The sequence below is a fragment of the Pteropus medius genome, unplaced genomic scaffold (genome assembly GCF_902729225.1).
Source record: "Pteropus medius unplaced genomic scaffold, Ma_sr-lr_union100, whole genome shotgun sequence".
In the NCBI taxonomy this organism is placed as follows: Eukaryota; Metazoa; Chordata; class Mammalia; order Chiroptera; family Pteropodidae; genus Pteropus; species Pteropus medius.
In genome coordinates this window covers 16,070,062-16,087,908 of record NW_024340701.1, presented here as the reverse complement: position 1 = coordinate 16,087,908, position 17,847 = coordinate 16,070,062, and the positions used below count along the sequence as shown (strand labels likewise).

General features: G+C 36.6%; 1 protein-coding gene across 1 annotated transcript in view; it reads left to right on the top strand.

Moving 5' to 3' along the window:
• The window catches only part of RPGR (retinitis pigmentosa GTPase regulator), a 45,553-nt gene extending 42,944 nt beyond the window's left edge, over positions 1-2,609 (top strand). Inside the window, exon 17 of the mRNA XM_039882945.1 lies at positions 1,823-2,609. Coding sequence (XP_039738879.1) covers positions 1,823-2,023 — 201 coding nt within the window. The 3' untranslated portion in view covers positions 2,024-2,609. The remainder of the gene's footprint in view (positions 1-1,822) is intronic.
• The last annotated feature ends 15,238 nt before the right edge of the window (positions 2,610-17,847 follow it).

Here is a 17,847-nt window from a genome sequence, read left to right as displayed (position 1 = left end):
CATCTTAACAATATAGTCTCCTAACTCATGAAGATGATATTTCTCTCTGTTTACTGGTCTTAAATTTCTTTTAGCAATGTTTTATAGTTTTCAGTGTATAGGTCTTGCACATATTTCATCAGATTTATTTATGTCTTCTGTGTTTATTTCCTCATTAACTGGTTAGAATTTTTTCAATTGTATTGATCTTTTCAAAGAACCAGTTTTAGGTTTTATTGATTTTTCTGTATTTTTTATTTTATTGATATCCACTATGGTCTTTATTATTTCCTTTCACTTTGAATTTAATTTGCTCTTCTTTTTATGATTTCTTAACACGAAAATTGGAGTTACCGATTTTTATTTTCATTCAGTTCAAAATACTTTCCCATATGATTTCTTCTTTGACTCATAGGTTATTTAATTTCAACATATTCGGGAATTTTCCAAAGGTCTTTGTTATTAATTTCTAACTTAACTATATTGTGATTGGAGAACATACTTAGTATGACTTGAGTCCTTTTAAACTTATTTAGACGTGTTTTATGGCCCAGAATCAGGTCTCTCTTGATAAGTGTTCCATGTGCACTTAAGAAGATTAAGAAGAATGCTGTTGTTGGGTGGAGTGTCCTGTCAATGTTAATTAGTTCAAATTGGTTGATAGTGTTGTTCAGGTCTTTTCTATCATTCTTGATTTTCTGTGTACTTGTTCTATCTATTATTGAGAGAGAAGTATTAAATCCCTGACTAGAATTGTAGATTCATCTATCCTATATTTCTGTTAGTTTTTGCTTTATGTATTTTACAGCCGTTATTAGGTTCTGTAATGTTTATGATTATTATATTATCTTAATTAATTGACCCCTTTATCATTATAAAGTGGCCTTCTTTACCTCCAATAATATTCTTTGCTCTGAAATCTACTTGGTCTGATATTATACCGCCACTCTAGCTTTCTTTTGATTAGAGTATCATGGTATATCTTTTTTCATCCTTTTGCTTTCAACCTATTTGTGATTTTATATTTGAAGTGCATTTGATATAGGCAGTATATTGATTGGTCTTGCTTTTTATCTAATTTGAAAAACCTCTGATTATTGATGCAGTTAGGTTTAAATCTATTATCTTACTACTTGTACTGTTCTTCATCCCTAAAAATGCTAACATTTATTTCATCTGATATTAATATAGCTGTACTAGCTTTCCTTTGGTTAGCATTTGCCTGATATATCTTTTCTTATTCATTCTTTTACTGGTGTTGTGGGTGTGTCTCTTATAAATGGCCTATAGGCTAGATTTCGTCTTTTAAATTTTTAATATGCATACCTAAAATCTAAAGTTAATCAATGTTCCTAGCTTTTCCCCAAATAATACCAGGATCTTAGAAGAGTTTTCTCTCCTATCACCCCTACCTTCCTATTTTATGTTACTGTATCCAGTATTTTAATTTTTTTAATATCACAAATCCAATGTTATTATTATTTGTTATACTAATTTCTTTACTTGCCATTCCTTTTTACAACCCAGATGTCCTTTTTGGGATCCTTGTTTTTTTTCTTCTTGAAATCTTTTGGAAGTTCCCGTCATAGATTTCTTTTGTAGTTAACTTTTTCAGTTTCTGTTCACTTGAAGATGAATGATAGTATGAAAGGTCTTGTTTTAGAGAGGAATCATGGTTGTCATTGGTAATAGAAAAAAGGCTGCTGGATGCTAAGAATGTACATGTGTTGCCCCATAAAGATATGTTGAAATAATGTTAAGACATTTTTGAAAATTATATCCCCAAAATAATAGTAAGTGAATATTTCACTTACTGAAATGAATTCTCTGTGTTTTTTTGTAGATTTTCCTCTTTAAAAGGCTGTCATTGATGAGTTCGAAAAGTATGCAGAATGAGCCACTCCCAGAAATAAAACCAACAGCAGATCAAATAGCTTTTAAAAGCAGTAAGAAAGATACCAACCAGAACCACAAGGGGCAAAATCATCAGGATACTCCACCCCCAAATACAGAGAGAACATCAAAATCTTGTACAATTCTTTAAATATATATTTATGTGGTCACCAAGCACATTGTAATTTATCCTTGAAAAAACATAACTTCTGAAGAAATATTTCTGATAACAAACTTTTAAAGATATAAGTTAATAATATGTTTTATTTGGTTTGACTATACAACCAGTTTTGATATTTATTTATGCTAATATTTTTGACAAGCAATTTCAAAATATGTGTATCTCAAACTCTCAAGTGTTTTGGCCTTAACTATTCAGTGTTGCATAAAAAATATATTTTCATATCTGAAGGTCGAATTAAGATATTTCATAGTTTTTACTAAAGAGTTTTACTTCTTATAATTTCATAAGGCCATTATTTACTATCTCATGACACTGTAACAGTTTTTCATGTATTTGCAATTTTTTAAAACTGAGTCAAAATTGTTTTTAATGAGCATTTGTTTTTACTAAACTATGGTTGGTTCCACTGTTTTAATGGGTTAATATGAATAAAATTTGGAGGTACTGGGAGTTATCAGTTGATAAAACGGGCAAAAAATATCTAATTTTAAAATATTGAAAAATGCATATACCTCTAAATAAAGGAAATATTAGTACAACTGTGTGAACAGTACATCTTTATGGAGAAACTTTGTTGAAATTTCTTTGCTTCCCCCTCCTTTCTTCAGGGAGGTGATTTGGCATGAAGACATTGCAGATTATGTGGGGTGACTTGAGTGTTTGACCATGCCACAGATCACTACCACAGTAGAACCGAACATAACCAGGCTTGCTATTTCACCTGTCTCTAGCATTGACAGAGGTTACCAAGATTGGCTACATCACACAATGCTCTGCCCTAGGAATAAAAAGAATAAAGCTGTTAAGTCTACTCTGATAGAGACATTGCTTTCTTGTGCTCACAGATGGTGCTTATTTAATGGAGCAAACTACCTTCATTTTCCCCATTCTAGCTTCTGAACATTTTCTTCATCAATCACAGTGACCATTGTCTCATTTAAACAAAGAAAAAGAAACTCCATCCTTGTGTTTCATGCACAAAAGTCGTGAAGATGTTAGTCTAGAGCAGACATGGCTTTGAAATCTTACAAAATAGTCTTCTGTGTAAATATTAGATTTAGTGGAATTCTAATTTTATTAAAGGTAAATTTAGTAAACCGTTTTTGCTATTGCCACTATAGTATTAGTATATGATTGAAAAAATACTTTGCCAAAATTTAAACTATAGGAGCCAAGTAGAAGCAAGGCTCACAAATAGTACTAAGACATGCCAGTTGCAGTAGGCAGGATTCCAAGATGGCCCCCAACTTTCCTGCCCTCTGATTTACTTGCCCTGAATAATCCCTTCCCCTGGAGTGTGAGCAGGACCAGTGAATATGGTGAGATACCACTCCATTGCTTAGGTTACATTATATGGGAAAAGTGGGTTTTACAGAGATAATTAAAATTCCAAATCAGCTAATTTCAAGCAAAAGGAAAATAACTCAAGAGGGGCCTGAACTAATCAGGTAAGCCCTTTCAAAGATCTAGAGAGCAGAGCCAGAAGAAGTCAGAGCAATTCAAAGCAGTAGAGATGCTCTCCTACTGGCCTTCAAGAAGCAAACTGCTGCATTATGGAGAGGAGAGGGCCATGTGCCAGGGAAAGGTGGGAAGCCTCTGGGATCCGAGAGCCTCCATCCTACAAATGCAAGGCTCTGATTGAATTCTGCCAACAACCAGCGAGCCTGGAAGAGGAACCCAGTCCTCACATTAGACCACAGCCCTGGCTGACACCTCGATTGCAACCTTGTGAGGCCCCGAGCAGAAGGCCCAGTTAAGCAGTGCCCAGACACCTGACCTATGAACACTATGAGATAATAAATATATATATTTTTGATCCACTAAGTTTATGGTACTTGTTATTCAGCAATAGAAACTAATAACAGTTTTATTTTGCGAAAGGTCTCTATATGGCAGCTTCCTTCATCAAAGCCAGCAAGGGAAAGAGTCAATAGAGTCTGCTAACAAGACAGGGGTCACAGTCTTAGGTAACATAATCATGGAAGTAACATCACCTTTACATATTCTGTTGGTTACAAACAAGTCACAGGCCGCACCCAAACTCAAGATGAGGACATAACACAAGGGAATAAAAACTAGAGGCAAGAATCACAGGGGCCATCTTAGAGCCTACTTGCCATACCTGTCATTTGGATGCTCATCAGAAGGGAGAAAGGAACAGGTTATAGAACAAAGAGGATTAAGTCAAAGCACTTGCAAAAGGTGAACATGAGACAAGCATAACCAAACTAACAAAGTATCCCTGTTTTGTCAGATGTGTCAGAACAGTTCAGACTTTTTAATACGGTGGTTTGTTGAGCATCATCAATGCCAAGTCAGTTTTAGTAGTATGAGTAAATACTTTTATAAAAAACATTATAAAAACACTAGCCATTAGCCCCTTGGATTGTAATGCTTGTGTTTTGTTTATTTTTCAAATTTGGTTTCGTATTTGGCTTGTACATTGAAGAAATATTTACTGAGCACTTCCTATGTGCCATGTATTATGCCAGAAACTAAGAAAATAGAAGTCACAGTTACGTGAGAGTAAAATAAAGAAAATGCATTATTGATTGGAAAGATTAGGGCAATTTAAAACCTAACTTTACTAATTGGATGGAAAAGAGATTAGTGGACACCAAACTTCAAACAAACAAAAAACTAAGCTAACATATGTTAGATCTCTTTAAAAATAAAAATAAGAAAAAAACAGAAAAGATCATTGATAGAATTGAATGATCAGTTTATACTAGTTTCGAAAGTAAAAGGAGTTACATTTGCTGATAACCTTACAGTTTTAATAAAAAGTGAAATAGTTTATTTTAATCCCCAAACTATTCATCTTCATTATCTTTGCCATTAATTCCTCTTTCCTCTCTGTAATACTGTTGCTTTGGACATTTTTTTACTGATCTTTTTAGAATCTCTTGACTTAAGGGCTCATTGACATTGTTCAGATTATTTTGGATCATATATTAAATTGATATTAATTTACAAAATGTCAACAGTGATAGGATTTTAAGGTATTATAAAAGAGCATGGAAATCCATGTCAAAACATTAAAGATAAAGAAAAAACTAGTAGTCGCTAAGTCCCTCCTTTGTATGAAAAAGAAACTATACACTTCTGGAAAGGTGCTTGTATTCATTTTCTAGGGCTGCTTTAACAAAGCACCATTAAACAATAGCACCTTAAAAACAATAGAAATGTATTGACTCACAGTTCTGGAGGCCAGAAGTCCAGAATCAAAGTGTTGGCAGTCTCAGGCATTCTTTGGCTTGTAGATACCCCAATCCTGTGTTCTCACATGGCATTCTCATGTTTCTTCACATTGTCTTCTTTCTGTGTCTGTTTCCATTTCCAAATTTCCTCTTTTTATAAGGACACCAGTCATATTGAATTAGAACCCACTGTAATAACCTCATTTTAATTTGATTACTTCCTTAAAGACCCCATTTCCAAATAATATCATATTCTGAAGTACTAAGGGTTAGGATTTCAACATATCTTTTAGGGGAGACACAATTCAACCCATAACAGTGCTTCAGTTAGTAAGAATATAAGAGACTAGAGACTATAAACAATAGAGGATATTTTTTTGTGCGATCTGTAGCTCTCAAGATAAAGCACTGTTATGGGTAGAATCATTTTCTAGCACTTAAAAGCTGAGTGAAGAATGGGATAAGGGATATTCCATGTATGCATTCTTCTTGGAGTATCTTGTAATGCCCATCCCACTGACCACATCCAATTTATCATATGTGCTAAAACAGAAGGTATACCTGTTATGGCTGTGGATATTTTTATACACTATAAAATTTTTATAAGATGCAACTCTATGATTTTTTAAATGTGTCATTAAAGACTTTTCTTATTTTGCATAAAAAATTGGAAAGACTCAGCCATATCTAGGTTACAAAAAAGAGATGGTTCTATTATAAACTTCTTTAACCAATTTTGTCTTACGCAATCGTGGCTGCCCAGGCCGACCCCCAAAAAAGACACTGAATGTTTTAAAGTAACAATCAGCCAAACTAGTTGTGAAAATCTACGAAATACAAACAGATTTGGTAACAGCCTCTCGAATACACACATGTACACATGCACATACACATGTGCACACACATGCACATATTCTAATGAAAATCATCCCAGATTCAGAATTGAGTTCGATAAACCACAATTGCACTTGCTTGAACACCTTGGCTTTATTTATCCAAGAAGAAGTCTTCATTGATCATACAGGGCAGAATTTAGAAGAGTTTTTAAAATGTAAAAAGGTTTTACTTTCTCTGTGATTATTCATGGAATATAAATAATATCATTTTTCTAGAAGTCTAGTATTGATGAGACATATGAATATATAAAAGTGCTGATAATTTATGTTAATGAGGTATATATTGATTCAGATACTTTCTTGAATAGGAAGCATTCAGAAAGGGAGACTGCAGACTTGGTTTTCCCCATTCTGGTCACCAGAATCTTGCCTACAACCAACAGGCGGAGACATATAATACATGGAAGAAGCATTTCATCCAGAACTTTATGATGACAGCCTAGAAATTTACTGAGAATCATAAATGTATATATTTTACTATCAAGTTAAAACAGGATTATATATAATAATTATATTATGAAGATTTAATAAGCATTTATACACCACACACTGTTCTAAGTGCTCTCTCTTTATTAACTCATTTAATCTTCACAACAAGTCTTTGAGAAAAGTTTAATTATCCCCATTTTCAGATATAAAAATGAGTCACAGAGAAAATAATTAACTTGCATAATGACATACAGTTTGTAAATGGATTTCTGACTTTATAAAACCTGTGTTCTTAACCACTGCACTTAAATTGTGTAGAGCACTGTAATTATTTAATTTCCTACATTCATTTCCATATTTTCCTCTCCGAAGAACTGATGAATATCCTTAGTCAGGTGTGGCTAAGAAAATGGTCTTCATTTTGATCTTGTTTTTGTTTACTTTGCTCAAGTTCTGTTGATAAGTACTCTTCTGGGTGTCACATTGTGATCTCCATTGAGATCTGTATTAAGTTAAGCTACATTTGTACTGTGTCTACTTAGCTAATCCAGAACTATGTTTCCCAGAATTTCCTTGTGTGGTTCTGGTTTCTGATTGGCCACAATAGATTTTAGAAGGTAAAAATTAAGTAGTAGTCATTATCTTCTGAAGGTCAGTGTAAGGTGCCAGGCAATACTGCAGAGTGCACACATTGCTTCTGACATGTTGGCTTACCTTGTTAGCAGGGGACAGCAGTTGGGCCCACAGATTTTTATCTTTGTGGGTTCCCGTCTGCTCTCATGGGTTCCTGTTTGTCTTTGCTCTCCCCTACTTCATATTCAGCTTTGCTTTTCTGATTGTTAGCCCTGTTGCCTACAGTGACTTCGAGCTCATCAACATATGTAGAGACAATAACTCCTTGTAGAGTTCCTCACCAGCTTCCACGATTGCCTAAGATCTAATTCTTATCATAAATTCCAAATTCCAAATCACATATTCAATGCGAGTCAACAAGGCGAGCGTTGCACATGGCTCTGATCCACATAATCACTCAGGGACACAGGCCAATGGAGATGCTGGCATTTCAACACATGGGCTTTAGTATTGCTGAGAGAGAAAAAGAGGGACTGAATGACTTTTAAATGGTTTGGCTCAAAAATAACAAACGTTATTTCCTCAAGCTCTTTGACCACATGACCCCATTTAACTATAAAGGGGACTTGGAAACATAGATAAATATATTCAATGTCCCTGCCACAGTCCACACTTCTGTTCACCAAATACACCTTTGCTTTCACCTTCCCTGTAGTAGATGCTATTGGTACCTCACCTTGATTCTTTTCATCAAGCACGTGCATACATCCCCAACTGATGTGTTGGCCAACAGCTCACAGCTGCTCCCTTTTCTGGGAAGTTGCCCTTGGCCAAAGGGAAGCCTTCTTGAACAAAAGGTGTTGCCTCTATCCCAGGGGTGTAAACCTAAGCCAATGACTGATGACATAAAGTTCCAAAGGCCAATCTCCCTTGCTTCAAGGTGGGACTAATTCTAGAGCTCCAGAACTATTCCACAGTATAAGACTGAATTTATTCTACAACAGCGGTCCCCAACCTTTTTGACAGCAGGGACAGGTGCTCCTATGAGAATCTAATGCCTGATGATCTGAGGTGGTGATGCTGGCACTGGGGAGTGGCTGCAAATATAAATTAAACTTTTCTCTCCTGCTGCTCACCTCCTCCTGTGTGGCCCAGGTCCTAACAAGTCGGCAGCTCGGAGGTGGGGGACCCCTGCTATACCTAATACCACATATTTGCTTAGATTTTTCTCCTGCTCTATTTTCCTTCCTTAAATTTCTTTATCCTGAGAACATGCACCCACCGAATCACTTGAACAAGAATCTTAGACTCTACCTCTAGGAAATCTGCACATACAACACCTCCACCCTTCTCCAAGGGAGACCACTAAAGTCCCATCTAATCAATGAATCTATCTCACAGTCCTGCATCTCTGGGTAATAAATGGTAGTCACATCAGGACCGATCTTGGTTCTATTGGTCTAGAAGACTTACAAAAAAGACATTATCCGGCCCGCCCTCCAACGAACACCTAACGTATAAAGGCAGAAATAAACACTCCTATTTGAAAAAGGGAAGGAGACATACTGGAATGAGCAATTTTAAAACCCTGCTTTGAAGATAATTGCAGGCCCCTATGCCAAGAGTGAATGACATTCTGAATCAGGCCCTGATTTTCTCTCTGAGAGTAACTCCACTGTCCAGTGTTCTTTATGGTGTCTGGATCTGCCCTCTGGAGGTTCTTTCTTTTCTATTATGTTCCTTGTCATATCTAAAGTAGTTATCGAAGAAAATATATGCCATCCTTGAGTCTACATAGCTTTTTCAGCTGCCCTAAGCACTTTGAGGATTAAAAATAAAATTAGAAGATTAGTTTTAAGTCTTGAAAGGCTTGTTTTTTTTTCTTTTCTTTTAGTGGGGGGCGGGGGGTTGCTCAGGCTTGTAGCCCCTCTTGCAGTACAAAACTCTTAAAGCCTTATTAGACTTATCAATGAATGAATGGATAAGTAAAATGTGATATATCCATATAATGAAATACTATTCAGCCATAAGAAGTAATGAAGTAGAGGCACATGCTACAATGTGGATGAACCTTAAAAGCATTATGCTAAGCGACAGAAGTCAGATACAAAAGATCACAGAGTATATGATTCTACTTTTATGAAATATCCAGAATAAGCAAATCTGTAGAGACATAAAGTAGATTAGTGGTTTCTAGGGTCTAGAAGGAGAAGAGAATGGAAGCGACTACTAATTGGAGCAATGAAAAGTTTCTAAAATTAGATAGAGTGGTGGTTGTACAACTTTGTGAACATCATTGAATTATGCATTAAAAATAAACGATAAAAATGTACTAGATTTCTTAATATATTATTATAGTCAATTTCATGTAGCAATCACACCCATAATTCATTCTAGAACATAGTCAACAGATCTGGCCCATTTTCTGTTGTTTTCTAAATCCCATACCTTTCTCCTGATTTAAGGGGTAAGGGAATCTAAAAGAGGTCAGAGAAGGCCATAATCTTAATCAGATGTTTGCTCTGAGTAATTTTATACAAGTAATTTTATTGAGGGCCATGCCCTTAATCTGATCTTTACCCTACAGCACTTTTGAAAAAATAGCTTTCAATTGAAGTATAATTGAAATTTAATAAACTGTATATATTTTAAAATATACAATTTGACAAATATATATGTATATCATATCATATCATATATCTCAACACACTCAATGAACGTATCTATCACTCCCAAAAGTTTACTTATGCCCTTTTGTAACCTCTCTTTTCACCCCTCCCCATCCCCTCCCCCAGGCAATCACTGATACGTTTTCTGTCGCTATAGATTAGTTTACATTTTCTAGAATTTATCTTAATGGAATAATTCATTATGTACTCTTTTTTATCTGACTGAATTCCCTCAATGTAAGTATTCTAAGTGGAATGGCTGAGTTTTCCAAAGTAACCCATTATACCTTTCTACATTCCCACCAGCAGTATAGAAGAGTTCCAGTTTCTCCACATCTTAACCAACACTTGGTATATATGGTCAGTCTTTTAAATTTTAGCTGTCCTAAAGGGTATGTAGTGATCTCATTATGGTTTTAATTTGAATTTTTCTAATGATGTTGAGCATTTTTTCTGTATTTATTTACCATCTATATATCTACTTTGGTAATTTTTTTTCCAAATTTCAGGGTTTTTTTCCTTATTATTGAGTTTTCAAAGTTCTTTATAAATGATGGACTTGCGATTTGCAAATATTTTCTCTCCATCCGTGGCCTGTCTTTTAATTTTCCTAACACTATCTTTGAAAGAGCAAATGTTTTTAATTTTGATGAAGTCCATTTGACATTTTTTTTTCCTTTTAAGGTGTCATATCTATGAAATCTTTCTCTATCCCAAGATCACAAAAATTTTCTTCTATGTTTCCTTCTAAATATTTAATAGTTTTATGTTTTGCAATCAGAACTATGACTCTTTTATTTAATTAGTGAATTCAAAATTCATTATTCATTATCAAAAGAAATGAATTTTGAATTAATCTTTGTCTTTAGTGTGAAGTTTGGATTCAAGTTTTTTTTATCAGCATAGGACTGTTTAATTTTTACAGCGCCATTTGTTGAAATGGCTTTCTTTTCTTGGCTGCATTGCTTTTGCACCTTTGTCAGAAATCAATTGATCTTATATGTGTGGGTCTATTTTGGACTTTCTATTCTGTTTCATTGATCTGTCTACCTTTATGCCAATACCCCAGTATCTTCATTAATGTATTTTTTTTAATTTATTTATTTTAGTTAGTTTTAAATATACAATACATTGGTTAGACATCTAAATAGTTCGTAAAACAATCCCCCCAATTGCTCCCTCCCTCCCCTGGCCCTCCACCTAGCCAATGTATTAATGCTAACTGCATTCTCTATGCCACGCTCCCCATCCCTGTGACCATCCATCAGCTACTAATTTGTACTTCTTTAACCCTTCACTCCATTCTCCCAGCCCCCCAAACCCTTCTCCCTTCTGTCCATCACCAAATTGTCCACTATATTTGTTAGTTTGTTTTTGATTAGTTTGTTCTTTTTATTCCTTAGATTCCACATATAAGTGAAATATAGTGTTTATTTTTCTCTGTCTGACTTAAATACCTTCCAGGTCCATCAAAACTATATCCTTTTCCATCCTCTTCCTTTTCATACGTAGGGATCTTGTCTTCTTATCCTTTCAGCCACTCTATCTTTTGATTAGAGCACTTAATTATTTTCTATTTAAGGTACTTATTGATAGGAATGTAGTTGACACCATTTTTTATTCCTGTTTCTGATATATGTTTTTCCTTCTTAAAGAAGTCCCTCCAACATTTTCTGTAATACTGTCTTGGTGGTGATAAATTCATTTAAGTTTTTTTTGTCAGGGAAGCTCTTTATCTATCCTTCAACTCTAAATGATAGCTCTGCTGGATAAACTATTCTTTGTTGTAGATCCTGGGTCTTCATCCTGTCGAATATTCTTTGCCGAGTCCTTCTGTCTTGCACAGTTTCTTTTGAGAAATCAACCGCCAGTCTTATGGGTGTTCTCTTATAGGTAATCTGTACTTCTCTTGCTGCTTTTAATATTCTTTCTTTGTATTTAACCTTTGGCATTTTAATTATGATGTGTCTTGGTGTGCACCTCTTTGGATCCCTGAGTTTTGGAATTCTCTGAGCTTCCTGGGTTTTTATGTCCATTTCCTTCACTAGGCGAGGGAAGTTTTCCATCATTATTTCTTCAAACAGCTCTTCAACATCTTGATTTTCTTCAGTTACACCGATTAGATGGATATTTGGACCCTTAATAGTATCCCATATGCTCCTTAAATCATTTTTTTAGTTTTAGCTCCTTATCTCTTGGCATTCTGATTACATGTCCTTCACTTTCCCATCCTCTAGATAGGGCATTTGATCCTTTTCTTTATTTACTTCATTTATTCCTTTGTTTATTCCAATTAATAAACTTCTCATCTCAGATAATGTGTTCTTCATTTCAGACTGGTTCTCTTTTATAATTTCCATTTCCATTTTTATGTTTTTTTATCTTTGTTGAAGTTCTCACTGAATTTATCTACACTCTCCAAAAGTTCATTGAGCATCTTTATAACCAATGTTTTGAACTCTGCATCTGTTAGATTACTTCACTCCATTATTTCTGGATCTCTGTTTGTTCTCTCGTATGGTTTCTGCTCCTTTGTCTTCCCATTTTGGCTGCCTTTTCATGTTTGTTTCTATGTACGAAGCAAAGCTCCTAAGTCTCCTGGTCTTATTAGTGTGGATTTGTGAAGTAGGTGTCCAGTGGCACAGTCCTGAGAGGGGTTCAACTCTAGGCCAAATTTAGCCTAAGCCTCTACCCCCACGGGCCACCTGTTAGAAGTAAGATTCAGGAAGCAATCTATAGATGCTGTGCTTATAGTTGCCTCAAAAGTCCACGCCAGAAACCAAGGCCAGCTATCACCAGGGTGGGTCTTGGAACTGCTCGGTAAGAGGCACAAGACTCGCTGAAAACACAGCTGAATGTGGCTTGGATGGGGCCACAAGTTGGGGGAGGCAGAGTTTCAGAGAATCCTCTGGGCAAAGCAATCTGTTATCCAGTTTGATGATGTCTCAGCTATTGTGGCACTGCGTCTGCACACTGGGAGGAGGGAGGGCTCAACAAAGGAACAATGGATACCGCTAGCACTTCTACCTGGTAGAAAGTCTTGCCTCTGGCCCTCATTCCGACAACTCAGTGTCCTCTTTAAGTCCCCAGTGTCCCTTAAGCAGCCAACCCAGAGCTGGTGCTCAGAGCAAGCAGGTCCAGCACCACAAAAGTCCGATTGTGGACACAGACCCTTTAAGAGGCATCTGCAACTGCTGACTGCCACAGCCTCCGTCCCACTCAGCCGCTGGAGACCCATCAGCCTTATGTCTTTACTCCCTCCTATCTCCAACAATTGCAGGGTGATTTCTTATTTCTCTCCCTGGTTGTAGGGCTTGTTCATCTAGACCCCCAGGTGACTCTGCTTGCTGTTTGCTCCTTGTTTCTGTCTCAACTTTGATGTGGTCGCAAGAGGGGAGGGGCGAAGCTTCTATCATCTATGGCATTTTTGAAAATAAATAATACTCTTCATTGAATTCAAGAAGTTTTTTTTTTTTTTCTAGTCTCAGTTTGCTAAAAGTTTTCACCAGGCATGGATGTTGAATTTTGTCAAATACTTTTTCTTTTTAGATTATCATATAGGTTTTTTAATGATCTGTTAATGTGGTAAAATACATTAATTGAATTTTGAATGTTAAAACTATTTTTTATTCCTATGATAAACTCCATATTATACTTTTTATATTATATATTTTTATTCAATTTGCTAAACTTAAAAAGATTATATCTATATTCATGAGAAAAATTGGTCTGTAGGGTTTTTTTTTTGTAATATCTTTGTCTGCTTTTGCTATCAGAGCAATTATATTGGCCTCATGGAATGAGTCGGGACTCATTAAATTCTTTCGTCTTCAATTTTCTCTCTAAGATTTTATGAGAATTGGTATTATTTCTTCCTTAAATATTGGGTAGAATTCAGCAATGAAGTCAACTGGACCTGGAATATTCTTTGTGGGAAGGTTTTTACTACACATGTTGGCTCTTAAATGCTAAAGCCTAGGAATGATGCGTCACACTTTTCATAGCCAGAACCTGCCACATGGTTCCACCTAATTGCAAGAATGCTAGGAAATGTAGGGGAGCACATAGATATTTGGTGGTCAGTAAATGTCCGTGTCATAGGGTCTTTCAGAAAATTTATAGAAAATTATGTCTACATGAATAGTTACTCAAAGTTTACTTTAAAGTCCTAAGATATAGCAACTATATTACTAGGCAGGTTCATTCCTTCTAACACTCTGCAAAAAGCCCATTGCTTTTATCGTACAATGCTGGAAATAAGATCACATTCTCTGCGCTGTGGCTCTGTTCTCTGTTCAGTGGAAACTCAGTATTCTCCTCCTATGGCTTCTGCTCCACATTGGTGAAGGAGAGTATTTTATCCAAGTTAGGCTTTGGCAGGAAAAATAATTTCTAAATTGGATCCAAGATGAAAATGGTTCTTTAGCCTTATGGAAACACAAATACCATGACTCTTCCTGTTTTACACTATAAATGTTCCAGTGTCAGCAGCAGCTTCTCTTGACTGCAGAACTGTCTAAACCTTTCATGCCCACCAATATTTGGACTTCAAAATCCCACAAAAGTTTTAATTTTATTAATATTTTTATATTATTAACATTAATTTATTACATATATTAGATAAGTTTGATCATAAATTAAGAACTTATTGGAAATTATATAATTCAGGCACATGACATGATGCTGTGACAGAGACTCATTATTTAGTAGTTTATTCAAGGTATATGTTTCTCTTTAAGATCACAATTTAAAAATGTACAGTCCAAGACTAGTAAAGCTGTTTTGTAATGCTCAATATGGAGCTTCCATTTATTTCATGGATCATGATGGCTTGTGTCCAGTTCTCATAACCTCCCAGCCAAGATTAAAGGGAAAGACTCAGAAGAACACATGAACCTTCCATTGTAGGGAGACAAATTGGAAATAGCATACATTACTTCTACTTACAACCAATGACCAGAACTTAGTCTCCTAACCATATGAAATTGGAAAAGAGGCTGAAATATCACCCAGAGCTGGGAATCCAAGTACCTAGCTAACGTTCAGGAACTCTATTGTTAAAGAGAAAGACTGGGTATTTGTGGAAAGTAAGATGGATGTCAGGAGTACACTATATTGGCAGGAAGGCAGAAGAAAAAGATTTGAAAACAAGCAAAAGGAAGGCAGCTTTGGGTGGGGTTGGAGTGCACAGGCACTATAGAAACAGTCAAGGCGCTGCTATTGGGTTAAAAACAACTTCGACCATTTTGTCATTTTCTGTCACTTGTCCTAGATTTGAGGTCCAAATGACCAAGAAAAGATGTGCTTGCCTTACACTGTATTGGGCAAATAAGGAAGAATCAAATGGATGTCACCTCCTAAAATCCTCTTGGGTGTCCAGAGTTGGAAAGGGAGCCATTTGAATTTCTAATATCACCAGATTTTTCACAATAGGGAGAGGTAGCTCCCCAGAAAGAAATTGGGGTACCATTTGGAAGGGGTATTGGGCTATCACAAAACACATATCTATCACATCAGTAACTTAAAATATTTGCCAGAATATTGGTCCCAACTAATTTATTTGGCCATTCTAAAAACAAGGTTGTGGCGACCATAAAATAAGAAGTCACCATCGTATCCCATAATGCTGCCAGGATCTAGGTTTTGTTAATGCTTTCTTTGTGTTTGCTTGTACCTATGCCTTGTTGTCTGTTGCTTCAACTACCCCTCCTTGGCTAGGATGCTTAGGATGCAAGTAAGAAGAAACCCTAGGAAGTCTAGGAAAGCTTCCATGAAATGTCATTTAAAATAAGATTTGAAAATAAGGAGATGTTACCTAGAATAAGGAGTAGGAAAAATAAGCAGAAGGAAGAGTATGTGCAAGACCCTGAAACAGAAAGGAACAGGTACAGACACACACACACACACACACACACACACACACACACACACACACACACACACAAAGGCAGTGTGACTGCAGTACAAGGAGTGATGGGAAGGGTAGTGAGAGTTGAGGGTGCAGATCAATAGAACCTTGTATGCTATGCTCAAAATCTTATTCCTTCATCTACCTGTACCAGTAATCAATCAAAGGATTTTAAGCTGGTGAGTGAGAATTTGTTCCAGCTGCAAGTGGTGAGTATACTGAGGTTGCAGGAGAGACAGGAGTGAATGTAGGAGACTGCTAAGAAAGTCATTGAAAAGAATCCAATGGGTGGCAATGAAGATGGAGCAGCATGACAGAATTCAAGCAGCATAATAAAGAAAATCAACTGGAATTAGGGTTTGGGTTGGGTGAAATGGAAGGAAGGAGTCAATGATGAATAGTGGTGCCAGTCACAGAGACAGAGAATATTAGAGGATAATTAGGTTTGCATGTTAGAGGTCCTGAATCTATTCAGCATATGTGGAGTTAGAGATGCATTTGAACAGTCAAGACAAGTTATATAGTAAGGTTAAGAACACAAAGGAGAGCCTAAAGATACAGATTCTCAGTGTTTAGCTGGTAATTAAAGTTCTGTGTGTGAACGAGGCCACCTAGGGAGAGAGTATAGATTCTCATGGAATTCAAATCTCAGTGGTTTCCCAGAGACTGATGGGTGGCCAAAGAGACTAAGCAGCATTCAGAGAGATTGGAGGCATGGTAGTGTGATGTTCTAGAAGGTAAAGATTGTTAACGTTACTAGAAGTGACAAGTAGTCACTAGTGTTGAGTGCTTCTGAGAAGTGTATAAAGATGACAACTGAAATATATCTGTTGGTGCAAATGACATGCAGATTATGACGGCAAGAATTGCTTCAGAGGAGCAATGCAGGGAGAACCTGGATTGGAGTAGGTTGATGGAGGCAGAGAGCTTAGACAGCATTTTTGGAAGGGGAAAGAAGAGTTGGAAGAAAATTATATAATATGTCCATCATACAATAGCATCTATTTGAGAATGAGCTATGCCAAACATTGGGTTTCATTGAATGAGATTATACACTCAGGAGACACGTCATTGTGTATTTTTTTAAAAGAGAAGGGAGCATGAGGCAAAAGGGGAAAGCGCTTGTATCTTATCTGTTCAGATAAACAGAAATCGGACCCACTCCAGCATAGAGAAGGACCAGAGCGATGCAGGAAAGCTTCAAGCAGCTGCCTGAAAAATATTACTGTAGAATCCCAATGCTGATAGCTCAGAATCTTTATTCAGCTCAGATGCATTCAACTCTTGTGGGCCTTTGTGCAAGTCTTGTAACTTTTCCATGCATCAACTTTTCTTTGGCCATTTGCCGGGGTCAGAGAAAGGCTGATCCTTGAAAAGCGCTTGGAACAAAAAAAACCAACAGGATTTTACTAAATGAAGCATTTGATTAGTTATCTCTAACAGCATGATGCAACCCAGGAAGGACTATTAACTCATTGTTTCTAAACTTGGCTTGTTTTTGTACTTGGATGGAGCCCTCAGAGCTCTGGCCAAACAGCAGGTTTTCTGCATGTGCTCTGGCCTCCCTGAGGACCTCACAATGAGCCAGAAACTCTCAAGATCCAAGAGAGGTCTTTAGGAAAAAAGAGGAGAAAGGGCATGGGTACAACTACAGGGAGAGGCAGCCTATACTTTGCACGCACAGAGAGAAGATGCATGTTAGCTGTTCTTCTTGCAGCTGGAAGCCCTTCTTTTGCCTCCAGGACTAATTTTCCAGCCTACGTTCTCACAGTGATGCTGACCTTCGGGTTGCTTACAAGAGAGTAAATGAAAGCTTTCTCTCTCCTCTAACACATCCTTCTTTGACTTGAAATATGTGACAACGCTGTTACCTCCAGTAGATGCTTTCTGGATGAATCAGCGTTCTAAAAGACAGAGGCCCTAGGATGTGCCAATATCAACAGAATCAGCAGGAATTAAGAACAGAGTGGGGAGACACTTCAATGGATGCAGCCTTCTGCAGGGTGTCAGTTGTACCATCTTCAAAGTTGGCCTCCCAGGAATAAAATGAGAAAGGGCCAGACCTACCTCTGCAGGGCTCTGAGTGGACCCCACTGTGCCAAGGACCGGGGCTTTC